At 35.1% G+C, this 27,476-nt stretch overlaps 3 protein-coding genes and 1 long non-coding RNA gene across 4 annotated transcripts; 3 read left to right on the forward strand and 1 right to left on the reverse strand.

Annotated features, from left to right (window-relative positions):
- The first annotated feature begins 2,929 nt into the window (after positions 1–2,929).
- On the forward strand, positions 2,930–4,580 carry LOC108221576 (uncharacterized protein At1g28695). The gene is made up of 3 exons (XM_017395444.2): positions 2,930–3,094; positions 3,221–3,598; positions 4,080–4,580. The coding sequence occupies exons 1-3, from the start codon at positions 2,930–2,932 to the stop codon at positions 4,578–4,580; spliced, it is 1,044 nt and encodes a 347-aa protein (XP_017250933.2).
- Positions 4,581–6,299: 1,719 nt separating this feature from the next.
- On the forward strand, positions 6,300–10,177 carry LOC108220037 (uncharacterized). Its single transcript, XR_001806649.2, has 2 exons — positions 6,300–8,692; positions 9,788–10,177. It is a non-coding gene; the product is annotated as an uncharacterized LOC108220037 (long non-coding RNA).
- Positions 10,178–11,771: 1,594 nt separating this feature from the next.
- On the forward strand, positions 11,772–16,016 carry LOC108220861 (glutamate dehydrogenase 2). The gene is made up of 9 exons (XM_017394741.2): positions 11,772–12,080; positions 12,157–12,270; positions 13,151–13,372; positions 13,597–13,671; positions 13,796–13,912; positions 13,996–14,246; positions 15,075–15,150; positions 15,231–15,317; positions 15,646–16,016. The coding sequence occupies exons 1-9, from the start codon at positions 11,973–11,975 to the stop codon at positions 15,829–15,831; spliced, it is 1,236 nt and encodes a 411-aa protein (XP_017250230.1). The 5' UTR covers positions 11,772–11,972; the 3' UTR covers positions 15,832–16,016.
- Positions 16,017–18,283: 2,267 nt separating this feature from the next.
- LOC135152866 (uncharacterized) lies at positions 18,284–22,748 on the reverse strand. The gene is made up of 3 exons (XM_064093998.1): positions 22,619–22,748; positions 20,932–21,655; positions 18,284–18,290 (listed from the first exon to the last, which is right to left on the reverse strand). The coding sequence occupies exons 1-3, from the start codon at positions 22,746–22,748 to the stop codon at positions 18,284–18,286; spliced, it is 861 nt and encodes a 286-aa protein (XP_063950068.1).
- Between the last annotated feature and the right edge of the window lie 4,728 nt (positions 22,749–27,476).

Below are 27,476 nucleotides of genomic sequence, written 5' to 3' on the forward strand. Positions count from 1 at the left end.
CAATTAATCAATCAATCATTTGATTAAAATATCGATCATCAATATTATTTATTATACTTACTTACTATGATATATAATATAATTATATCAATTATATTTATCTAATGTTGTAGAGTGTGTTTTTTATTTTTAATAATAAAATCTTATTATTTGTCTTTTAAATTATAGTAAAAAAGATATTTATGTAAAATTAAATCTTATTTAGATACGAGAATAGTATAATATGTAATGCAAGCCTTATACAAAACAATTGATTATACAAGGTCTATATTAATTTTATAAGAAAATTTTGAATTTTTCTTACTAGAAATTAGTTATATAATGCCAACTTGGTAGGGATTTAGATTTGAATGATTTTGTGTTCTGACTGCAAAAGAATTTCATGAGTCTGTAATTATGAGAATTGTTTGTGTGTATATAGAGATTACTTTCAAATATAAATTAATTTTTAAATATAAATTAAAAGTCAATTTTATTGTCACTTTTTATAATTATAGAAATCATCAATTATATTTCATTAATTATTGTTTTGTATTGTAAAATTAGTAGTATTTATTTTTCACAATTAAATAAACTTGGTAGTCTTAATTATTGGTGGTCAATTATTTATGATCGACCGGAATCGCGAGAGATTTATGATAGAAGTGAATAAAGAAGTTGTGTGAAAGTGGCAAGTACTTCATTAAAGAGAGCAAGTTTATGATTTATCACCAGCTAATCACCACTCTTTGCCATATAAATTACCAATAATAAGATTTTAATCTATCATAAATTACAAATAACAAGATTTTATTAAAATCTTATTATTTGCAACTTATGATGGCAAAGAACGGTGATTACCTGGTGGTAAGTCATAAAACGCGTACTCTCTTAACGATATGATTTGGCCGGAGGTGTATTATTATAATAATCATAGTAGGAGTGAAGATGCGGATGAAGATGATGAATATATATGTTATATTATAAATATGTTTGTAGAGTTGGGCTCAATGGAGACCAAAAATTTTGGAGTCATTAGAGACTACAGGATCTACCGTTAAATAATATGGCAATTAATGGACATGATTAAATATTCTTTGTCCTGCATTTCTTGTCCTGCATTTCTAGTTTTGTAATATTAATAATTTACACTATTCTTGTCCTGCATTTCTAGTAATGTATTATTAATATTCTTGTTTTAATTTTAATTCAAAACTATGTTTGTAATTTACACTATTCTTGTCATGCATTTCTAGTAATGTAATATTAATAATTTGTCCCGCATATTTATGATATATCTAAGTGTTATTTTGTCTTGCAACAAATTCAATTCGTTGCAGGACAATGACAATGAGTTCAGTGCCAATCATAGCAGTGTCCAACCACATCTTTGTTTTGTATGCAATTATTATTATTATTTGTTAGGATTTCGGTGATTGAACACCAATATTATGGAATTATTATTTCATGTTATGCAAGATTTAGAAGTACTGCTTGTTGTTCATCGATTTAGAAGTGCAGGACATGATAGGGTGAGAAACCAAACATGCAGGACAAAATATATGCAGCCGTTGGATGTTTAATGATTGGATGGCCAGGATTAGGTCTCTACAGTCTCCAAATAATCCAGTCTCCATAAAACTTTCTTCTATGTTTGTATATATTTATATTTGAGAGATATATTGTATATAATACAGTGATATATGATATATAAATGAAAATTTTCTGTAGTTAAAAATAATGATTACAAATGAGTTCGATGGTGGTTTTTAGTTTGCCGACTATTTTTCACTTTTAATTATTTTGTTATTTTAAACTTGTGAAGTTGATTTTTCATTTTTAATTATTTGTTATTTTAAGCTTGTGAAGATAGGTGTATCTGTTTCTTTCGCACTCTCGTACACCATGATCGTATATAATACGATCTCACAAATTTAATATTAAAACTAATGAACACAGTATCACATGAAAATGAGATGCACTGGTATGGCCAGAGAACGAGGAACGAGATAATTGTGTAATCCCTCAAAACCCGATTCTTTTGCTTTAAAATCGAAGAATTTAATCGTCTCAGTTTCCATCATTATTTAGTTGTGACGTTACACGAGGAAAAATAAACCTCAAACGGCTCGTAACTCGTAGACATGAGTAAGGAAATGAGATAAATGCAGTTCCAATATCAATATCTCGTACTGTTTTCAGGGATACATGATAATCATGAAGTTTTCTTTGCCATTTATTTTTCTAATTATGGATTATACAAACGGTTTGGCTAGTGTGTGCCCATGGGCACATGCTAAGCGCGGAAATTTTTGTATTTGAGAGATTTTGATTGGTGTGGTTGGTGTATTTGCAGGGGGTCCATCATTATCATGAGATAGGAACCAATCAAAATATCCAAGCACAAAATTTTCCGCGCTTAGCATATGCCCAGGGCACACCATAGAAAAACCGTTATACAAATACTAATTTAATTCTATCTATATTTATGTCAATATACCTTTTCTATCACCAAGTAGTACTACACTGGTCGCCTCCCTACATTTTCTTTTAAATTTCAGTTAAACACTTTTCCTGTTTTATTTTACTATAAACAATTCTCTTTTACATTTTGAAAAATGTATATAGATTATATTAATTTAATTATAACATTATCGAAATATATGTATAATAAAATTCTTGGTTTATTCTTGAAATAATACATTTTAATACTTGTTCTTTGAAACATAAGTTTTCTTGAAAAAATTTGTTATAAATTTCGATGCCTTCCTAAAAATCAGTTAAAGTTATAGAGGTCGGATAAGCCTACTATAACAGTCTTCTACATTACAAGATAGGCATGCTAAACAAACAAACAACAATCTCTTGACCCAAATCTCTTCTCTTCATTTCATTATATCTCACATAAACCCTGTAAAATTTAAACCATCAAAAATCATTTGATATGATCATGGATCATCAACAATCCAAGTATAATTCCAAAGTCATCGAAAATGGCGTTTACATATTTGTTCTCTGTGGTTTACTCTACGTTGTGTTTTTCAACCAGAGCACTATCAAATCCTTCTTCCCTGCTCTTCAACAATCCCCACCTCAATCCACCAACACACTTCATGTAAGTCTCTCATGCCTCGTTAGTTTCAGAAATTTAAATACTCACGTTCACGTGACCATGTTACGTTCTCGACTTGTTTTTTTGTCAATGTTATTTGATTGCTGATAAATATTGCATGTGTCACAGCTGAAGCCTAAGACGTACAAGGACGAACTCGACGCAGCACTAGCAAAGGCTTCGGGACAGAACAAGACGTTGATAATAGCTATAGTGAACAGGGCTTACGTCGAAGGATACAAGCCGATGCTAGATATATTTTTAGATGGATTATGGCTGGGAGAAGACACGCAAGGCCTTAAGGACCATCTTCTGGTCGGTGCAATGGATCAAACCTCGTATCGACGATGCATATTTCACGGATTACATTGCTACAAGCTTAAAACGGACGGTGTGGATTTCGTTGCAGAGAAGCTTTACATGTCTGATGAGTTCATTAAAATGATGTGGAGACGAACATTGTTTCTCGGTGATGTTCTGAAACGCGGTTACAACTTCATTTTCACGGTATTATTCATATTTGTCATTATAGCTAAGCTAGATCAATTATATTTAGCAAAATATAATTACTGCTTAATTAGTATTTTTTTCTTAATCAGAAATTTTTGCTAGATATATAAAGTAATGACATTAACAGATCAACTTAAAAGGCGTTTGGGTGGTTTTTTGTTGGACCTGATTTGAAAGGCCTTTCAGAATAGATAGGCTATTATCTAGTTTTGTTGTTGAGGTTTTAGTCAATATATAGTCACCGGGTTTTCTTTTTTTGGTATGTAGATTAAGAAATGTTATGTATTTTTGAATAAAACCTGGTTTTTGAGATTTTTGTTTAGATAAAAACAGAAAAAAATTATACATTATGATGCATTTTTTATATCTCTGCGCTCTGTTCATTGAGCATGTTTGGCAGAGTTCATTCAGGAGAAATAAGGACTTATTTTCGGGAAAAAATCCCATTTACATTTGTTCTCCTTCAAATTTTTTACAGGATACAGATGTGTTATGGCTCAGAAATCCATTTCCGAAACTAATAGTAAACGGAAGTATAGACTTGCAGATCAGTACTGACAGATTTAACGGAGACCAGTGGTCTGAGCAGAATTTAATCAACACGGGTTTTTACATGGTCAGATCAAACAACAGAACAATAGCCCTGTTTGATTCCTGGTACGCCCAGAAAAACAATTCGAGAGGCCTGAAAGAACAGGATGTCCTCGCAAACTTAATGCACCAGGGCCTGTTCCGCAACTTAGGACTCAAAGTTATGTTCTTAGACACTGTTTTCTTTAGCGGTTTTTGTGAGAATAGCAGAGATGCTCGGCTTGTTTCTACAGTTCATGCTAATTGTTGTAGGAGCATTGTTGCCAAGGTGGCTGATCTTTCTACTGTTATGGCTGATTGGAGGAGGTTCAAGAGCTTGCCAGCTAACGAGAGCTCGACGTTTGTCTGGTCGCTTCATGATAGATGCATTAATTCCTGGAGACCCTGAACTGTAATTTGCTTAGCATTCTCAGTTAGTTGGTGTGTTTTGTTCTTTAGCTTTTCATACATTAACTTGAGGTTCAAGGTTCTGTCATCTGTGCTGATTTCAGTGTAATATGTTATGTATCTGCATGTATTACTAATCTATTTCAAACAAATTCTATATATCACTGCACTTATTTATGCAAATTGTCAAGTGCTTATCAAGATTATATATGTGCATATTTAACTTTATAGATTATCCCGTTCCGTTAGCCAAACAACAAGTTTTATTAATCATATTGAAATCCAAAACTAGCTCTACCCTCTTATGTCATCATTTTTCAATTGTCCACTTTAACCGAATGTTCAAATTAAATTAATTAATGACCAAATTTTTTGGATCCATTCAATCATCTACTTACATTTTACCTTGAAAGCGATTTCAAAGTCTCATAACATGAATCAGGGTAAATATCTCTTACCTTGAAAGCGATTTCAAAGTCTCATAACGTGAAGCAGGGTAAATATCTCTTCGGTTATTCAAGTGTGTATCCATAGGCACATGCTATGCGCCAAATTTTATAAATATGACTCATTATATACTTATATATAATAAGCGTAAGGGAGATAATTTGGTCGCATGGTCCTCTGGTCCAAAAGCTTATCATCCGTTGGATCTTATATTGAACAAATAAGCACCGTTAGATTGGAAAATTAACTTCTGTTCTGCAAGGCAACTGATATCACCTTGCATATTTATAATTCCTTTTCTGAATCCGAAAATTAACTTCTGTTCTACAAGTCAACTGATATCACCTTGCATATTTATAATTCCTTTTCTGAATCCAAAACAAATTCTGTGTTTCACGTGTATATGATTTTTTTAATCCCAAATAAATATTTCCTACCAGTTTTATTCGTAGAATCATATAAATCCCACTGTCACAATTTTTTATAATATATTTTAAAATTAATAAGCCGGATTTATGTGATTAGCAAATACAAAAACTTTTTCTTAATCCAAAATAGATCTACCTTCTTATTGCATGTTTATGATTCCTTTTCTTAATTCAAAAACAAATTATGTTTATCAATTTTGATTTAGAACCATATAAATTTTTTGAAAAATATTTAAATCACATTATATATTTTTTTATTTTTTTTTAACCTAGGAACCCACAACCGCTACCCTTCGGATCACGCAAGAGGATATATGTCCTCTCTTTAACCAGCTAAATCAACCCTTGCGGGCTATTTAAATCACACTAATAATTCTAATATAAAATACATTTATAAATATAATCTAATAAAAGTTGGCAATAACGTATTCCACTCAAAATATATTAAAATTTGATAGAAAGAATTTAATACTTTGGCAGGGTACATACGAGAAAAGGAATGGCTTCATTACAATAGTTTATTTGAAGCCATTAATGGTTGTGATGATGTATTTACCACAATTCTAACTTACAAATAAATTATAATTTCGAATTTTATTTTATTGAAAATTTTAATTTATTATTTATAAATTAAATTTCTTCACACCATTTAAAATATATTTAAGAAATTTATAAATAATTAAAAAGCTCCCGTGCCTTGCACGGGCTATAAGCTAGTTTTTATTAGCTCTAATATCTTAACAAGTATATAAAATTCTACACTTAGCATGTGCCCATGACCCACATCAGATAAACCCATATCTCTTCCCAACATGGGGTGAGGGGTTTACGGGGCTGGGCTTTACTAGTACAGTGTGGTCGCCTCCCTGGTATGATATGATTCGTGGGCAATGTTACAAGCCCAAAACTAATTGATATTTTTAACCTAACTTGTTCTATAAATACACACATCAATGATCAACTGATGCTTCACCTAAACAAGAAACCACACTCATCTCACGAGTTAGGTCAAAAACAGCCGTCTTGGCTGTGTTCTGCACCTCTAGATCTCGAGTCGAGGCCCTTCTCTATCTGTTAGTTGTTGATGAGTAATGAAAATAAGTGGTCCTAGAGGCCACTTTGTTAGTAGGATATGTTGTAATAGCCTTTGAGCAACTTGTTAGGCTCATTTTGATTTATGTTTTGAGATACTTTGTAATCGATTCTTAGCTAGGTGTATTGTTGATTCCTAAACCTGTCTCCCGTTTACGGTGGGCAGGAGGGCAGCGCATGAGGCTAAGATGGTAATTGAACTTACGGATTCCGGAAAGGAAGTCCGGACTAGTGAACTTGCTTATCTTCGTCCAGACGACGATGTTCTTGAAACAGGGACCGGATAATAGGATTTTTGATCTTGACAAGATGCTTAAGGGGAGCTATGGGAAGCGGCGGTGACTTAATATACTTCTCTGATCCCTGGCGTTTAGTGAAAGCCAGGAGTGAGAGTGAAGCATATCTGGGAAGAATTCATGGACAAGGAGATCTTCGGCATGGTCACACAAGCAAATGTTGGTGCTGCATATGTGTGTGATTGGATTACAAAACCAGATTTTGGTGGATACTTGGATCTTTCCATTTATGATGATGTTATGAAGTTCTCGAATTACAAGGAGTTCTGAATCAATGTTCTGATGTCAGCATCTTGAAGAAACAGAGAAGTGGCTCTGCTAGCTCTTTTGATCCACCAATGGATACACACAACGGTGTTCCTGAATAGACTTAGCTGGCATCATCACTTTCAAATGTGCGTTACCCACATTTGCTCGCGTGACCTTGTTGAAGATCCCTTTTTTGTGGTTTATTCCCAAATTTGTTCCAATCTCCTGGTAAATGCTTGGCATCAGAGAACTATCTTGAGTTACTGGCGCTTTCTAGAGCTTCCCATAAGCATCTTTACTTGGCCGAAAATCCTGGAATGCAGTCTCAGTTTTTGGGTACATTTTCATCTGGACGAAGATAGGGAATTCCGTTAGACATGATTTCCTTTCCAGAATCTATGAGTTCCGTTACCTTCTTGGCCTTCTGTACCGCCTCCCTGCCAAGTCGAAAACGGGAGACAGGTTTAGGAATTGGATTTACATCTAGCTAGTGAATTTATGAACACCCTGGCCTAAATTTGTACACTTGCTCATTGGTTTCTGTTTTTGTAATCCTCAGCTTCTTCTCCTCTATATACACTGTTTATGCTGTTTTGTATGATGCAGTATTTAATTGAGAAGCTAAATAAACGCTTACTTTCTATCTCTTGTTATTTTTCCTCCTGATGCTGGTTTCTTAATCAGCATATACATGTTTGGTATCATTGTAGGTGCAGATGCATATCACCTTTGTTATATTATGTAAGTCACACTACATTAACAAAATAAAGGGTGCATTTTTATAATTTAAATATATTTATATATGTGTAATTTTGTCGCAGAGAGATGTTTAGTAAGGTGTTATTTAATGAAAATTTTGAGAACCAGGCATAACCAAGTAAAGGTTGCATGACTGCTTGCAACTTACAACTTACAAACACAGTTACTAATAGCTAACAACTTAAGAACACCGCTTATAGGTTTTGCAGAAGAGGCACTAGGTGTGGGAAATGACCGTGATTTTATTAGAAATTAGCATAACTATAATTGGTATGGATACATGTTGTCCATAAGGCGTGCTTGTGTTTAAAAAGGAATCTTCAATAATCATAAATTTGTATGTTTCTCGTTCTCAGAGTTGGACATTTTGTTGTGATGAACTCGAGTCTAGCCAGAATCTGTTAGTATACCATCATTGTAGGCTTCACTGTTGTTTCTTTTCATTTTACTAGTTGCAATCAAGCAAAGATTTAATTAATGATTTTCTGAATACAACATGTTTCAGGCCTATGAGCATATGTGCAAGGATCCAGAATTCCAGATGACGGGCATCAGTGGTTCTTGTTGGAGTTGGAATTTTTGCAATGCCTCTCTAGTCCAGCTTATATTTAGTGTACGTTTAAATTAAGCATTTTATGGTTGTGTTTATATTGTTGTATTATTTTATCTTTGCAGTTTATGGAACAACTTCGAGGTCCTTAATTTCTAATTCGAAGCCAAAAAACTTGGGTGAAGGGAGAAAAAAGTTGTTAGTGCCTCGTTTCAAAATTGTGTTCGGAAAATGTGAATAATTACTCGCCTCATCTAGCTCCAAATAACTAAAAGAACATTCCAGTCACGAGGTTAGTTCTGAACTGAGTAGAATTGTTATGTTATATGTAGTAGTACTTTTTTGCCATTAAGTCATCTTTTCTTGTGAAGAAATTATGTAAAAATGTGTTTATTCATGTCATCAGTACCCTTTCAACTTCTGTAAGGTTACCTTGCCTTATATAGCTTATTACAGTATGTGAAGGAAGGAGGGGGTATATTTTGATCTATCACAGTCATATAAGACTAGATAACTGAGTTATTTACAATTAAGCAATTCTGGAATTTACCGATTTTATTGCTAATATTAGATGACTACTCAGATAGCATATTTGGCTCAGAAGTCAGAACCAGCAACATAAAAGGCTAAAAATTCTTCAGTAGTTGGCAAAGGATAGAGTATATAAGATTTACTTGGTGAGAATTGTGAGAGAAAATTTCTTAGCACTAATGGATATTAGGAATCAGAATTTGAGTTGATGATAGGATTAACACAGGCAGTTTTTCCCCTTCACTAGCATGATTGTGAAGCTTTCTAATCCAAGCAGAACTCATTAGACATAGGCAAAGAGGGCTTCTTGCTTTAACCAGTCCTGTAAAGACTAGACGGATAGTAGGGTAAGACTGGGTAACTCATAGCTCATGAAAGCCGATCAGAAAAAAGAGTTTGTTTGGTTAATTTCTGCCTGACTAATCACCCTATACTCGAGGACAGCTGTTCAACGGCAATCCAATTCATCATGAAAGAGCGGTTCCAGCGGTTGATTGCTGGGAATGGAGTTGCTGTATCCGATGCTGCTGACAGAGCAGAAAGTCTAACGTTGGCGCATTGTATTATGATTTTATGTTGGAAACAAGACACTTACAATTCTAACATTATGTCTTGAGCCAAGGTTACAGAATTATGATAAAACTTGCATTTAAAGTTTTAAGGATGTGACCAGAGAACATATTTTAGTCTATATTTTGGAGCACCTGTTGTTGTTTCGCCTTCACGTCTTAGTATTATGTAATCTTAATTTTCTTTTAAGTTGCCTAATAATGGTCTTACGGAGTCACAGTTGCAATAGTTTCACGTGTTTTAGTTCACTAGCTGTTCTAAGCAGCTGCCATATACTTATGCACAGGCATGATTGAAGAATTTATTAGTAGGTGGCAATTGGACAATTGGTTAAAGCCTTGCACTTCATTTACAAAGTCTGACTTGTGGGAAGAATGTTCCATATTATTCCCCTGCTAAAGCCTTCCTTCTTGATGCTGGAAAGGCCGTAGCAGTGCAGCTTCTATCGTGGAGGATCCTCATAGTCTCTTCCAAGCTGTCGTATGTATTTCGAATTTAAACCTTGATCAACCCGATCTGTTGTGGCTCTTTATCAATTTGATATTAATACATGCCGTCTTATAATTATTAACTTTTTTTTAGAGTTCAGTTGTAAAGGTTCCTGCTCTGTTCTTTAAGGAACCTCTGATTGTTTCCGTTTGTTTTGATTGTATTGAAATTACATGCTTCATTGCTAGTTTTTCGGATCCTATATCAGTGTCTGCTGTCCTGTTGTACCAATAGTAATGTAGTGGTTTCGAGAGCAAGCTTTGCAGAGTGCTGCAATATGATGTATAAATGCAGAATTCTTCGTCTAAAGGACGAGCTCTAACTAATAGTTTTCGGGTGTCTTTACAGCACCTAGCATCACGAAAAGAACAGCCAGCAATACAAGCTGTTGTAGAGTGTATTAAAGTGTACAAACTTGAAGAAACGCCTTGAGCGTTTGGAGAACGTGAAGAATAGAAGAAAAGTCCGGCAGTACAACCTGTTAATAAAATACTTTCCCAATATCTACCTTTTCGTAACTAATGAAAAGTGGGATATTATTGAAAAAATAAAAAATAAAGTGGAATAGAGATATAGGAGACACGTCAATATGTCCCAAGAATACAACATATAAAGAACTGGCATGTTGGAGTGTTAAATCACTACTCCCTCTAAAACTGGATCAAACAACTTTTCTTCTAATAAAATAAAATGCTCGTATAACCAGAAAATAGTATTAAAAAATCGGTCTTTCTAATGTGTGCCCAAGGGCACACAATAAGCACCAAATTTTATGAAAATGACTTGTTTTGATTGGTGGAATTGATGTGAATGCAGGATGCCATTTACATTTATTATCCATCCACCAATCAAAAGCTAGCATTCTCATGGATGTTAATGATTATTGTGTACCCTTGAGCACACCATAGAAAAATCGTTAAAAAATAGCTAGAACTTAGTAAAGAAATCTAGGAGCCGTTAGAGTAAGTTTAAAAAAGTGCTTATTGTTTAAGTAAAGAAGTGGACTAGAACTGAGAAACAAATTAAGACTTATAAATGATTAAACTGTTTGGAAAATAAGTAGAAATCGTGAGACAAAAGTTAGCATTAGTAGTTTTTTATAAGTGCTTTTGGTTTTTTTACACAGACAGGTGAAAAATAGTAGAAGCCAACTTTTTATCAAAATAAGCCACAAGTTTGGGTACCAGACAGACACATAGTTTTTCAATTTTTCAAACTTACTTTAAAAAAAAATTCAACTTCTTTACACGGTTAGATCAAGTTAAATGAAATAGAAGTCTTTTTTATTAAAAGAAGGTACCTCAACAAGCAAATTATGAGTCCGTTTGGGTGAGCTTAAAATAAGTGCTTATTGCTTAAAATAAATAAGTGGAGTAGAAGTTAGAAGCAAGATAAGACTTATAAGTGATTAAAGTGTTTGGGAAATAAGTAGAAGTCCTGAAACAAAAACTAGCATTCCTAGCTTTTTATAAGTGCTTCTTGACTTTTTACACAAACGGTACGAATAAGTGCTTCTAACTTATAAGCCGAGAAGTCCGGCTTAAAATGGGTTGCCAAACACCCACTATGTTTACAACTTATTTTTGAAATTATTGATCAACATTAAAATTATAACATATTTAATATTATCGGTGAACAATTCTAATTAATTTCTTTTATGTAACTCGTCAATTAGATTTTCGATCAATTCAACTAACGTTGGCTTTTTAGTTACGGATGACATTGCTATGTGATAAAAATAGTTTATGTTAAATCTAGTTGATGACCCTACTTACTGAGTTACTGTCCATTGATACAAGTCTTGCCAAAAATCTAGCTCTGGTGCGGTCTGGTCATTACAGTGTCACCACCGTCTTACATAAGACATTAAACCCTCGTGTTTCGTGCATACACATACACAAGTGTTTCTTTCCGGGCTTCTTGAAAGCTCCGAATATACATACGTACAATTCGTAGTTGATTCACATACAAATCTCGTGAAAATGAATGCTCTAGCCGCCACCAACCGGAATTTTCGCCTTGCATCTCGCATTCTCAACTTGGATTCGAAGCTTGAGAAGAGTCTGCTGATCCCCTTCAGAGAAATCAAGGCTTGTTTTAAACTAGCCCATTTATTTATTTTTTATTTGTGTTTTGTTCTGTAATGGGATTTTGTGTTTTGATCAGGTTGAATGTACTATTCCAAAAGATGATGGAGAACTAGTGTCTTTTGTTGGGTTTAGGGTGCAGCATGACAATGCTCGTGGACCCATGAAAGGGGGCATTCGATATCACCCTGAGGTATATGTAATTTTGTATTTAAGTGCTTACTTAAAAATTTGTAACTTGCTGTTTGTAGGCATGAATAAAAATCTGATCTTGATAGAATGATTAGATGGTTTTTATGATATTATGACTTTTTTTTTTTATATGTTAATTTGGACATGATTTGTAACTTGCTGTTGGTGCCATGAATAAAAATCTCATCTCGATTGATTTTGTGTTGAAGAATGAAGATGAGTAGATGACGATGATATTTGGGGTTTAGGGGCCCCTCTGTTTTGGGTTTGTGGAAATCTAGTTTATATGCATTGGTGATTTGATGCTTTAATTTGTACACTGGTACTCAATTCTCGAGTCCTGAAGTACTAGTTTATTAATTGTATATACTCGAATGTGATTTGATGGTTTGTTTTGTAATTGGTACTCAATAAGTGACTTGTGAAGTACTATTTTATCAATTGGATTGCAGTAGAACTTGATTGTGTTGTTTGGAAAAGGAAAACTGGTATGACTGTATGAGTCTACTGCTTGATTGTTTGGATAGATTTGATCTGTTTTTTAGCAACATAAAGGACGTGTACTGAAAATTTTGGGTGCCGTGTAGTGTGGTGTAAATGATTTTTTGTATGAGTTATTGTTAGTTAATTTGTGCCGCCGTGAAGTGTTTAAATTCAATTACATCCTGTTATTGCAAGAAAGATTTTGTTTTTTTTCGTTTCTGGTTGCGAAATTTTAGTCAGTGTCATTAATGTTCTTTTGGGATTTTATTTCTGCTATGACCTTTGCGTAACTATATCGGTGCTTTTCAGAATCTTTGCCCATTACAGTCAAACTTATTTATTTTTTGATCACCGGCGTGTAATGCTCTAATGAGATGCTCCTTGATGAAATTTTCAAGGTTGATCCTGATGAAGTGAATGCGCTGGCTCAACTGATGACTTGGAAAACTGCTGTCGTAGACATTCCTTATGGTGGTGCAAAGGGTGGGATAGGATGCTCACCTAGGGATTTAAGTAACAGTGAGCTAGAACGTCTTACGCGTGTCTTCACTCAGAAAATTCATGATCTGATTGGCGTTCAAACTGACGTTCCTGCACCAGATATGGGCACCAACGCTCAGGTTTTGCATTTTGGCTCTAGAGCAGGACTATCACGTATATATTGCTAAGTATCCCAAAAAATTTGCTAATTATTCAAAAAATCAAAATTTAATTGCAAAGACTATCCCCTCTTCCGTCAGTCCATGATAAGGTCATCAGTTTAAATCCTTGCTTCCCCTCCCTGTAAACTTATGAAAAATGCAAATTTATTAAAATTGCTGTATTTGTATTTGAATATGAACAGACCATGGCTTGGATTTTGGATGAGTACTCAAAATTTCATGGGCATTCACCAGCTATTGTGACGGGGAAACCTATAGTAAGTATTAAAAGCAATTCAGACCATGTGAATTTTTTGTTTGGATGTCTTAGACGTGATCCTCCATTATCGTATTTACATATATAACCTATTTAATTCTTTTTCATTTGTTTTGGCATTCTAGGATCTTGGTGGTTCATTGGGCAGGGACGCAGCAACCGGACGTGGTGTTGTTTATGCAACACAAGCTTTATTAGCCGAACATGGGAAGTCCATTGAAGATACAAAGTTTGCTATTCAGGTACCTTTTCCTCAATAGTAACTATATGCAGTGTGTATGCACATATATATTACATGTCTCTTTAATGTGTTGATTTTCTTTAGGGTTTCGGGAATGTTGGATCATGGGCAGCAAGGCTCATTCATGAGAGATTTGGAAAGGTTGTCGCCGTGAGTGATATCACTGGAGCAGTCACAAACCCAGATGGGATTGATATACCAGCATTGCAATGGCATAAAGAGGAAACAGGGAGCTTAAAGAATTTCAGCGGTGCGGACGCGATGAATGCTGAGGACTTGCTTGTGCATGACTGTGATGTTCTTATACCATGTGCATTGGGTGGTGTTTTGAACAGGTATTCTTTTGCTGCTGTCCAAAATATTGTTATATAGCAAGGTAAACGTTACACAAAGCTATAATGACTATAGTGGGTACTCTCGCTTAATGTAAACCATATAGAAGGCATGCATTCTTTTTTTAATGGGTTGCATATTATGATACTTCGTGGATCTATCTAAAGTTATCTTTACTTTATATTTTCTGGCAAATTTAAAGATCTTTGACATTACCAAAAAAGGAGAACCAGATTCCAGTTGATGCATTTCTGAATGCAGCTCTGATGCATGCTGTGTACATTTTTTAGGAGTGTGTTTCATGTTGGTTAACAAACAATGCAGTATTGAGCTAAAAAAAATTACCTGACATATTACATATGTTTATATGTATCGCTCGTTTGCAAGGAACAAAATGCATGGAAAGGAAGTATGGCAGACTTACAATTCTGATTTATAGGAAAATGCAGTTATTAGAATGTGTAAACCCAGTTGCTTTTTCTGATTTAGCAATTAATGTTAGAAGATATAAGCAAGTGAAAATGGCTAATGTTGTGTTTAATATATTGAAAACAGAATGTACGATGTTTCTATATCTAGAAAGTGGGCTATCTGATGATAATCCTTGTTCAGTCGTCCTCGCTAAAAATGTGAAAGTATATGATACATTCTATATTGTATTGGTATAAGAAATCAAACGGTGCCTACTCCAGATTGTTTCCATTGGAGCTTAACTGTTTTAATTGAATATTGTTCGTGTAGACCGTCTTTATTATATGATCTGATTCATAGCAGAATGAATAATTTTTCATTGCGATTTCGTTACCTAATTCTTGTCCTCTTTATTAAAGAGAAAATGCAGGTGATGTGAGGGCAAAATTTATAATTGAAGCAGCAAACCATCCCACAGATCCTGAAGCTGATGAGGTGGGATTCAACATATATTTTCGCTGTACTTTTTGATTGAAAATGGCATAGATGTTCTTAAAGATTGATTAATGTTGCAGATTCTATCTAAGAAAGGAGTTATAGTCCTGCCAGATATCTATGCAAATGCTGGAGGCGTGACTGTCAGTTATTTTGAGTGGGTTCAGGTAACATTTAATCATTTACTACATAAAAACCTTATACTTTTGATTCTTTGCTCCCTCAAGTCTCTATCTTGATTCTTGGAAATTGATATTATAATAATTTGAGAACATACTTCCCTCGTTCAGACACCAAGTATAAGCAAGCACCATCTAAGCACACATATTATACTTTCTAATGCTAATCTTGATATAATCTGTTTTTATCAATGATACTGTGAGGGAAAGTTAATATCTTTTATTTTATTTTTTTAAGGAGAGGGAAAGTTAATATTGAATATGCAGAGTTTAGAAAAAATTGTGTTACCATTGTCAATATATTTGGTTTTTGCAGAACATACAAGGGTTTGCATGGGCCGAGGAACAGGTGAATAAGGAACTGAAGAGGTACATGAAAAGAGCTTTTCTTAATATGAAGAGCATGTGCCAGACACACAACTGCGACCTTCGGATGGGCGCATTCACACTTGGTGTGAATCGGGTTGCTCGTGCTACCATGTTAAGGGGTTGGGAGGCATAATTGGTCAATTAGTGGCATTTACTTGTTTCTGACATGCTTAACTATGGAAGTTTGAAATTACTAATTTACTATGTACCCCATGGGTATACAATTGGGTAAAACTAATATACAGCCTGACAAGTGACCAGGTTCAACTTTGAGCTTTGGTCACTTTATTCTAAATTGCAACTTATTTCAAGAGAGTATCTCCTGTTTTCTTTTTTCCTATTATTACTAAATGAGTCGTACTCAAAATTTATCGGGTTGATATCTCCTCCAGATTTTGTATATCATGGAAAAATGCTAGTTTACAGAGTAATATCATAGATTATTATTTCACAGAGTAGGGTTATATGCCAACTGCCAAGATTGCATAACCCGAAAGAAGTGAGTATTTGTGGCGAGTAGGTGATACATTCTATATATGTTTAGCCATACTGCTGAGTGCTGTTGTTCCTTGTGCTGATCTCGTTTCTTGAAGAGATGGAAATGAAATTTCTCGCGCAAACAGTACAGTTAATTGTCTATTTCAAGAACGGACACATTTATGCATTGCAGTTTCCCTCTTCTTGGTAGACTGACAAACAGTTCGTGTCGTGTACTTTTGTATTTTCGTGTCAAGCACCTAAGTCAGAACTCGAACTGTGTCGGTTTCGTGTACCAATTCTGCAGCATGAACCGAATTTTTTCGTGTCAACACGAATGAACTGAACATGTTAAGTAAGTACACGAAAAGTTTCGTGTACCTTCCGTGTAGCACAAACGGTCCGGAATGCAATGTACACGAAATATGCAGTTGTACACGAATTTCACAATAAATCTATTATTTTTACATTTTTTTGTGACAAACAATAGATTTAGACATATAAACTTAATTTGATTAAAAAATATATAATAGATAAGTATAAAATATTTTTAATTTTTATTTACTTATTTAGTTCGTTTACTTTCGTATCGTTCGTGTACACGTATTAAAAACCGGACCTGACAGGCCGACAATTTTTTTCGTGTTCGTATACCGAATATTGAAAATCAAATCCAAATTTTTCATGTTGTGTTCGTTTTGTGTACCCAATTGTCAAGTCTATTGCTTCATCTATGTCACCATTGTCTCGTCAATTATAGACCAGAAGCTTAGTTTATAAAACCAACCAAGCAGCCCCTTAATATGATAACTAACGACTTACATCGACTTAATGTGATAAGTTAGTATTGGATACTTTTATATTATAAATGATTTATTAGTTATTAAAAATATAATAATAAATTTGATAGATTATTTGTTGATGATCAGAATGATTTTTATCAAAAAACTAAAAAAATTAATATAAATCGTTCAAAAATTACATCCTACCGACTTATAATTTTTTTTTTTTTTATTTTTTTTTGCCACGTACCGACTTATAATTTTACATAAGTTTTCAACTTCTTATTTAAAATTATAATAAATAAATATTTTCCTGTCAGAGATGAAAAATGAATTAAAGCCCCTGGGCTTTCATCAACGACAAATAGGCTCTAGATCGGCTTACAGGTCTGAAAGGGACCTAAATATTTGCAGGAAAACTAGACTTAGTGTCTGTCTGGGATTGCTGTTGAAATTTGTTGTTACTGTGAGTAAAAGTGCTGTTTAAAAAATTGTTGTTTATAAAAGATGAGACTGTTTGGTAAATTTGATTTCAAATATGCTGTTTGAGTAAAAGCTGAAAACAAACTGTTTGGTAAATTTTTTGTTAAATTGCTGTTTGGAGTTATAGGTATGAATAAAATAATATTTTATTTATTATTTTATAGACAAATATTGAACAACAAATTATAGTTGTATAAAATAAGAAAATAAAAAATTAATTAAGATAAAAATTAAGTTTTCACAAGGAAAAAAAAAGATAAAAATTAAGTCAAACCAAAACACTATAGGATTATCCTTAAAAAAAACACAATAAGATTACGAGTCAAAATCCAACTAAAACACTATAGGAGTAATGGAGAAAGAGGATGCATGATGCTTGATTTATCCTAATGAAAAGGTAATTTGTTGTTGTTTACTATACATTATTACAATAAAAATATTTTATACGTGTACTGCAAGTTTTATTAACATCTGCAATTTATTAATACCGTTTTTTTTTAAAAATAACTAACTTTTTTTAATAATGTATCAGATTTTTAAAAGAATATATATTATTAATATATATACGGGTATATATAAATAGGGGAGGGTTCTGGTACAAATATACAAACTTACAAACTTTTTTTGTTCAACACATATATAACTTGAGTTCAACATTTTTTTAACATATTTTGTTGAACATCTATTAAAATAGTGGTGGAGAAGTACATAAACCAATTTTTAAATGTAATAGCTAAGGTAAACATGTTATATAACTAATATTTATGTTTCTAGACCCTGCCCAAACCCCAGAGTTATAGTTTGTTAGGTCCTATTAATTCACTATATAATATGATATAGTGATCACAATCTGTAAAACAGTAAGACAATATGAGTAATTGGAATCAATAAACTCTTATATTCACAAAGCTTTTAAGATTACAAAAACTCTCTCAGTGATTTATATTGTATCACTAAGAGCTGCTAGGGTTCTTAATAATGTACTCGATAACTCAACTCATCTAGAGTAACCCTAATCTGTGTTTATATAGACACAGGTACAAAATCAATCTCTGATTTGATATCCTATAAATCAGCTAATAATTCTATCAATCAAAGATTGCTCCAGTTTTCTGTTTAGTTTCCATAGTCAGCAAATCACTCCTCAGCTTCTATCCTTCCTTGAAGTATATCCGCTTCTGAGCTCTTTCCACGTGTAAACTCTGTCGAGCCTTGACTATGTAAACTCTGATCAGACTTTATTAAACTCTGTCAGACTTTGCTAAACTCTGTCAGACTTTGCTAAACTCTGATCAGCTTCCAGTTTAAACTCTGATGATTCCTGTTCTAAAACAAACCTTAAGAACATCAGTAATCATCAATTATATCTAACAATCTCCCCCAACTTGTGCATAAATAAATTATGTGCAAGTTAACAGATAATTGATGATGTCAAAACATTTAAGTCAGATGCAACAGAGTTTAACTATATAACAGAAAACTTTTAAAACTTACAGATACTTTACTCCTTAGCTGCATAGACACCATTTGCTGTCTTTAGATACTCTCTGAGGAGTTCTTTTTCAGCATCTTCAAGTACTGTAATCATTTGTCTCTTGATCTCTCTCAACTCTGGATCTGAAACTCCAGTTTGATAAATTGCAGCTCTGAGATCATAAATCTTGTTTTTCTTCAAGTCTCTATCCAGCCTGATATTGTAAGCTTTATTAGACTCTTCATTAAATGCAAGAGTTCTAATTCCACCTATTGTTTCAATCTTTGCTGAATTTTTCTTCATCTCCACCAGCTGTCCTTTATGATTGAGATATTTAGGAATGAAAGGTCCAGCATTTTTGTTTCCTGTAATCCCCATCTTCCTTTTAATTTGATCTTTCAGCAGGTTGGAAATGTGTTGTCCTGACTTGTTCTTCACTTGAAATATGTATGATACATATCTCAATTCTTCCCAGTGTTTAGCATATAGATCTGCTTCAAGCACTCTAAACACTGTTCCATCAGACATGAAGTAGATAAGTATATTATCTCCTCTGTCATTCTTTACCAACTGGACTGAATCAAGTTTGTCCATTTTGTCTTGCAATACTCCAGTCTTGGGAGCACAGAGAGATGAGGGGTCATCTGGTCTTGATCCTATACTCTGATCAAACTTTTCATACTTGGATCCCAGCCCTCCTTTATCTCTTCCTGCCTTTTGATGAGAAAATGGTTTAATTGAGCCTTTTTCAAAACTTATTTCAGTCATCAGAGTAGGCTTTGCAAATCCAGCCAGTGGTGTAATTGTTGGTTTGTACACAGCTTGAGCTTTGTCAGAGACTGTGTCTTTCTTTGCTTCCTTATTGACTTGAGCTGTGTCAGAGGTCAATCTTTCTTTTTGAGGTTCTGCAACATGAGCTTTGTCAGAGATTGCAGCTTCTGTTTTCTTTTCCTTCACAACTTGATCCTTGTCAGAGGTTGTAGACTTCTTCTTTTCCCATCCTTTCTCCAGATGTTCATCTACTTTGCTTTTACCCTTGGAGGTGTATTCATCTTTAGAGTATACCTTCTTAATTGGTAAACTCTGATCAGCAACAGTAGCTTCTTTGATCAGTATTCCCTTTTCTTTTGGCTTGGTAGTTGACTTTGCAGGCTTTTGGATTTTTCCTGACTTTACTGCTTCAGCATGTTCTTTCTTTAGTTCTTCTTCTTCTGCAGCAATCAACTCCAAATCCAAATTTGCTTCTGGATTTTCTTGTTCAAAAATCAATCTAGCAAGTTCTTCATCAGTCATGGGTTTGTCTGATCCAGTCACTGGTCTTTGCTTAGATCCAGATGTGATATTGTGAGTTGGACCAGACTTTGTGCTTTGCTTGGATTGTTTCTGACTATCAGAGTTTAAAACTCTTCCACCAGTTCCTGCTTGAAATCTCTTGTGCTTTGTGAAATCATCAGCATCATCATCATCATCCTTTTTCTTCCTTTTCAGAGGTTGAGTAGTAGACTTGCATTTGACTTGAGCTACTCTCTCCCCCTTTTTGACATCATCCTCATCAGGAATCAGAATAGATGTGATCAGAGAAAGTGAAGTTTGGATAGCTTCAAGCTGTTTGGACATCTTTTCTTGATTGGATTCAATCAAGGTCATCCTTTGGTTAAGAGATTCATTTGTAGTGACCAGCTTCTGTACACTTTCTTTCATAGGATTGATGGTTCTTTTCCTTTCCAGTTCATTTGTCTCCTTGACTGTTGCCACCTCTGTTCTTAGACTATCTATAGACTTAGATGTCTGGTCATGAGCAGGATGAAATGTCTTCAGATATAGAATTGTGCCCTTGAGGCTTGACATAACATCAGAGTTTGTAATTTTCTTCTCTGCCATAGCTAAGAACTCTTCAGCTTTAGGTGTTTCCAAGGAGTGCTGGTGACTCAACCAGAGTTTGTCCCAGACTTCATTTGGTGGATCAACCTGAAGATCCCTTGGGAGTGGCTCAGAGGCTGTATTCAGAGTTTGTAGCCTTGCATTGAACTGGCTAGTAGACTCCCATTTCTGTTGTGTCAAAGGGATTTCAGTATTGTCATCCTTGTCAGAGTCTGAACTGGTATCATCCTCAGTATCAGAGTTTGCTTTTTCATCTTCAGGAACAGGATCAGCAACTTTCTCTACATTTTCCTGAGCAGATTTTCCTTTATCTTCAGACTGTGACTTGATGGGCTCTTCACCAGTCTGAGCAAGAGTTTGTAAAGCTTCCACAGCTACTTGGTCAGTTTCATCAACTACATCAGACCTGTAGTTCTCTGGAGCTGTATCATGAACAATGGCATCCTCTGGAATTTTCATTGGAGATTGAGGAATTTGACCATGATCAGATAGTGGAGTTTGACAATCAGACTGAGTTGCTCCAGCTTCAGATGTAGCTTGTGCATCACACTCTATTTCTTTATCTACTGCAGATGCTGTAGGAGTTGCTTTAGGAGATGTTGTAGGAGATACTGTAGGAGATATCAGAGGAACAGCTTGAATGGGTTCCACCATCAGAGCTTGAGAAGGATCATCAGGAATTGAGCTTGATGGTGCTTGCTCTTCTTGGATAGTGAAATCAGTAATTTCAGATTCTGGAATCTTGGCCCTCTGTGGCTTGTGTGCCCTTCTTTTGAATCTGGCTGTCTTCTGAGGACTGGTGTGAACAGGTTCAGAGACTGTTGTTGGAGTAGGTTCAGAGTTTGCAACTTGTGCAGTTTCTAGATCATCATACTCATATGCTGCAACAAGTCTTCTTCTTTTCTTCTGCTTTGGAGGAGAAGCAGCTTCAGAGTTTATTTGGACATCAGAGTTTGGAGCTTCAGAGTTTGTTGGTTTATCAGACTTTGTCTGTAGGACTTGTGTACCAACAGAGGTTCTGGTTTTTGGTGTAGAGGGTTGGTCATCAGACTTTGTTGATTTGGATGGTTTTGTAGTTGATGATCTGTGTTTTCTGGTGACTGTGGGAGAGGTTGGATGTTGTGGTTGAGGTTGTTGAGGCTGTGGTTGTGGTTCCTGAGGAAGATTCAGCCTTGCTCTGAATGGAGCTGGGATTTGCAGAGGCCTGAGAACTGGTCTCTTCTCATCTTTAGATATGAGATCCTTAAAAGCCCTTTTATGAAGTTTAAAAGGCTTGATCTCATCTGCAGCATCAAAATCCACTTCTCCAACAGTGGCATTAAACAACAATTGACAAAATCTTGAGAAATAAATGACTTTTCTGTTCTCAAGCATTCTTTCACCAATATTTCTAAGAACTAATCTACCAAAATCAAACGCAGTAGAATAGATCAGAGAATACCCGATTTGGAGCATGTCCATTGGGATAGCATCCCAGTTTGTAGATTTCTTCTGGAAAGCTCTGGTTATGCAATCGAAGAAAAAGCTCCACTCCTTATTGAGCCATGGACGCTTCAACTGACCCAATTTATCCAGAGATTCGTAGTACCCCAATTCAAGCATCATTGTTCTGAGATTGGCATCTCCATTTGTAATGTATGCAGGTTGTTCTGGCAAGTTGAGCGCCTGACGAACTGTTGCTGGAGTTACTGCATACTGCTCCCCGTCATAGGAAAACACAATTGATGGTGATCCATCTGTACCACCATTGTCATATGTACCCGACCTCCAAAGGCTGATGATTTGGCTTCCTGAAAGTCTTGCAGGAGCTGTGAGAGCTGTACCGATGACACTCTGTGCCAAGAATCGCTGAAAGGGATGATAATCTCTTGGGGCCTCAGCAGTGTCAAGGATGGCTGCATAGTTATTAGGAACAAATTCCACACCTGCAAAGATGAATGTTGTAGTGGCCATTAGAACAGAGTTTAAGAAAGAAGGTGTTTGAGGAAGTGTTTGTGAGAAAATGTGAATATTAGAGAGAAGAGAGCAAGGGTTTGTTGAGAGAGTATGTGGAAGAGTATGAGTGAATAAGTGTATAAGTGAATGATAAGAATTAAAATCTGATGTGATAAACCCTTCAGATTTTGTGTAGTTGTACACGCATGGCTCTTTTGTTCACTCGGACACCTGTCAGATTTTAACTTGTGGATGAGAGTTAGTGGCATGGAGAAAAGAAAGTAATCATTATGAGCGCAGTAAAACGGTGCAGTTATAAATGCTGATTACACGTTCTCCTATTAAAATGTTTTTCATGTAAGCCCACTAACAATACACCCGTTTGAAATACTCCTTTCATATTCTCTGAATATTTGAACTCCTGTAATGTATAAGAGTTTAGAAAATCAAGATTAATTTCTTCAAATTTTAAACTCTGAGAATTACATTAAATAGAGTAAATTCCAAATACCTCAGACTAAAGACACAATTTTCAGAATATTCATCAATAAATCAGAGTTTGTCATAAAATCCATAGCTCAATAATGTGCTTGTGAAATAATGTGTGTGATTAACATATTAAGACAGAGACTAGAGAATTTCACAATTTCGTAATTATAAGGTAGACAAGAATAATTTATTTAAACTCTCAAGACATAGACAATTTGGCATACTCTGATGAAGAAATATATGAAATAACCTAACCCCCTTTTTTTTTTTTTTTTTTTTTTTTTTTTTTCAAAGGACGCTTTTCAGTGTAAATGAATCACGACCTTTAAATATTATTTTGCACCAGTATTTCTCCAGTAATCAGAGATTGTGACTGGTCACCATAGATTGAAAAATCTTGGCAATTACTTAATACCAGTAAGTGTTTGGGTCTTTCCAGTCACTGTCATATAGACATCTAAGATCTCAAAGGAGTACTGTGCTTATTTGCAGGGGTTTTTATCTAGCATCAGAGTTTATAAACACTGTCTAATTTTCTGAGAGAGAATGCAAATTAGTCCGTCTCACTTATAATTAAGATATGTGAAGTAATAGAGTCTCAATGATATCAACATGCATATAGTGTAAAGTAGTAGCACAAAATTGAGATCAAGATTAAAGAACTAAACTGAGATTCAGGATTACTAATTCATATCATGCTTCATAGTATCTTCACAGGTTTGTTTTCTCAGAGAAATAACAATGAGATTATTAATCAAGATTCAGAGTTTACAAATATCAGAGAATATTGTCAGAGAATGACGATCAGAGAATATCATCAGAGTATAACACACAGAGTATATCATCAGAGAATGTCATAAGATTTTAACAATCAGAGTATATCATGGTGACCAATACATATGGTAATGTGATAATTGAAATCTGAAAGATCTAACCATTATGTTTACTCAGTTCCTGATATCATTCCTAGCTCATTCACCAGCCTAGTGAAGGTTGCTTCACTTAGTGGTTTGGTGAATATATCTGCTAGCTGCTGTTCAGTAGGAACAAAGTGAAGTTCAATGGTTCCTTCCTCCACATGCTCCCTTATAAAATGATATCTTATGCTGATGTGCTTTGTCAGAGAATGTTGAACTGGATTTCCTGTCATAGCAATAGCACTTTGGTTATCACAATAAATAGGAATTTTAGAGAAGGATAACCCATAATCCAACAGTTGATTCTTCATCCAAAGAATTTGAGCACAACAGCTGCCTGCAGCAATATACTCTGATTCTGCTGTTGATGTTGAGATGGACTTCTGCTTCTTACTGTACCAAGAAACTAGTCTTCCACCCAGAAATTGACAACTCCCACTTGTGCTTTTCCTGTCAATTTTGCAACCTGCAAAATCTGCATCAGAGTATCCAATTAGACTAAAGTCTGATTCTCTAGGATACCATAGTCCCAATGATGTGGTTCCTTTGAGATATCTGAATATCCTCTTTACTGCAATCAGATGAGGCTCTCTTGGATCTGCCTGAAATCTTGCACATAGACATGTGGCATACATAATGTCTGGTCTACTTGCAGTCAAATAAAGCAATGATCCAATCATTCCTCTATAGTTTGTGATATCCACTGATGCACCAGTATCTTTGTCTAATTTTGTTGCTGTTGCCATAGGGGTAGTTGCAGCAGAACTGTCTTGCATACCAAATTTCTTTAACAGATTTCTGGTATACTTGGCTTGATTTATAAAAATCCCATCTTCAGTCTGTTCAACTTGTAAACCCAGAAAATAACTGAGTTCCCCCATCATGCTCATTTGGTACCTAGACTGCATGAGCTTGGCAAATCTTTGACAGAGTTTAGCATTAGTAGAGCCAAAAATAATGTCATCAACATAGATTTGAACTAAAAGCAGATCATTACCATGATTTAAATAAAACAGAGTTTTATCTATGGTACCTCTAGTAAATCCACTTTCAAGAAGAAATTGAGCTAGAGTTTCATACCATGCCCTTGGAGCCTGCTTCAGTCCATAAAGTGCTTTGTCTAACCTGTAGACATAGTCTGGATGTTTTGGATCCACAAAACCTGGAGGTTGTTCAACATATACCTCTTCATCCAGTTTCCCATTTAGAAAAGCACTTTTGACATCCATCTGAAATACTTTGAATTTCTTGTGTGCAGCATAGGCCAGAAAGATTCTAATTGCCTCCAGTCTTGCAACTGGAGCAAATGTCTCATCATAGTCAATACCTTCCTGTTGTGAATACCCTTTTGCCACAAGCCTTGCTTTATTTCTTGTAATGACACCTTCACTGTCAGTTTTGTTTCTGAACACCCATTTTGCACCAACTATGGATCTGTCTTTAGGTCTTGGTACTAGGGTCCAGACTTTATTTCTCTCAAATTCATTTAACTCTTCTTGCATTGCTTGAATCCAATCAGGATCTTGAAGAGCTTCCTCCACCTTTTTGGGTTCTGTTTGTGACAGAAAGCAATGATGTAAACACTCATTGGCTGTAGCTGTCCTTGTTTGTACACCTGCTTCTGGATTTCCAATAATCAAATCAGGTGTATGAGATTTTGTCCACTTCCTTGCATGTGGAAGTTGACCATTTTCATCATTGGATCCTCCCCCTTGATCCAAGCTCTCCTGATTCTGCTGATTATTCTCTGTAGCTCCCCCTGCAATTGTGCTATCAGAGTTTGAATCAGTATTCTCTGATGAGTTTGAGTTAGCATTCTCTGATGAGTCTTGAGTAGAGTCTGAAACATTTTGATGCTCCCCCTCAGCAAGTGCTTCATCATCATGGACTTGTGAATTTTCACCAGAGTTTGCTGTGTTTTGTTCACAGTCAGAGTTTGACTGTTCATCAGAGTTTGTTGAATCAGAGAATATTTCTTCATTTTCAAAATGCAGTTCTTCATGATCATCCATATCTGCTAAGCCCATAATTCTTTTGTCATCAAATGACACATGTATGGATTCCATGATGACCTTGGTTCTCAGATTATAGACTCTGAAGGCTTTTGTTATCAGAGGATAACCTACAAAAATACCTTCATCAGCTTTTAAATCAAACTTGGTAAGCTGTTCTGGATGAGTCTTCAATACAAAGCATTTGCACCCAAATATATGAAAATACTTCAGATTTGGCTTCTTTTTCTTCACCATCTCATATGGGGTCTTGCCATGCTTATTAATCAAGGTTGCATTTTGAGTGAAACATGCTGTTTGAACAGCTTCTGCCCAGAAATAAGTAGGCAATTTAGCCTCATCAAGCATAGTTCTGGCAGCTTCTATAAGAGTTCTGTTTTTCCTTTCAACTACACCATTTTGTTGTGGTGTACCATGTGCAGAGAACTGTTGTACTACACCTCTTTCTTTGCAGAACTCTTCCATTGTTGAATTTCTAAATTCAGTTCCATTATCACTTCTAATGATCTTCACTTTGTCTTCAGATCCATGATCCAGTTGTGTCACATGATCCATCAGATGCAAGGCTGTTTCATCTTTAGAGTGAAGAAAATATACCCAAGTGTATCTGGTATACTCATCAACAATGACAAGAGCATATTTCTTCCTTGCAATGGATGGTACATTGACTGGTCCAAATAGATCAACATGTAGAAGATGATATGGTTTGTTTATTGAGAATTCAGTCTTACTCTTGAAAGATGTCTTTCTCTGCTTGGCTTTTTGACATGAATCACACAATCCATCAGATGTCAGTAGTGATTCAGGGAGTCCTCTCACAAGCTTTTTCTTTATAAGCTCATTTATGGAATTGAAATTTAGATGTGAAAGCTTCTTATGCCATTTCCAACTTTCTTCTGCAGAGATCCTTGTAGACAAGCAAATTGCTTTTCCTTCAGAGTTTGTAGGCAAGTGGATTTCATAAATGTTCCCATGTCTGTGAGCAGTCACTGCCACTTTGCCTGTTGACTTGCTTACTATCTCACTGTGTTCTTCATAGAAATCAACATGATATCCTCTGTCACAGATCTGACTGACAGAGAGTAAATTGTGTTTTAGCCCTTGAACAAGAGCTACATTTGATATGATGACATTTCCAAGATTGATGTTGCCATATCCCAGAGTCCTTCCTATGTTGCCATCTCCATAAGAAACACTTGGGCCAGCCTTCTCCACAAACTCTGACAGCAGGGTCTTATTTCCAGTCATGTGTCCTGAACATCCACTGTCCAAGACTAGGATATTCTTCCTGTTGCCCTGCAATCACAAAGACCACTAGTTGTTAGTTT

This window comes from Daucus carota, chromosome 5 (assembly GCF_001625215.2).
Source record: "Daucus carota subsp. sativus chromosome 5, DH1 v3.0, whole genome shotgun sequence".
In the NCBI taxonomy this organism is placed as follows: domain Eukaryota; kingdom Viridiplantae; phylum Streptophyta; class Magnoliopsida; order Apiales; family Apiaceae; genus Daucus; species Daucus carota.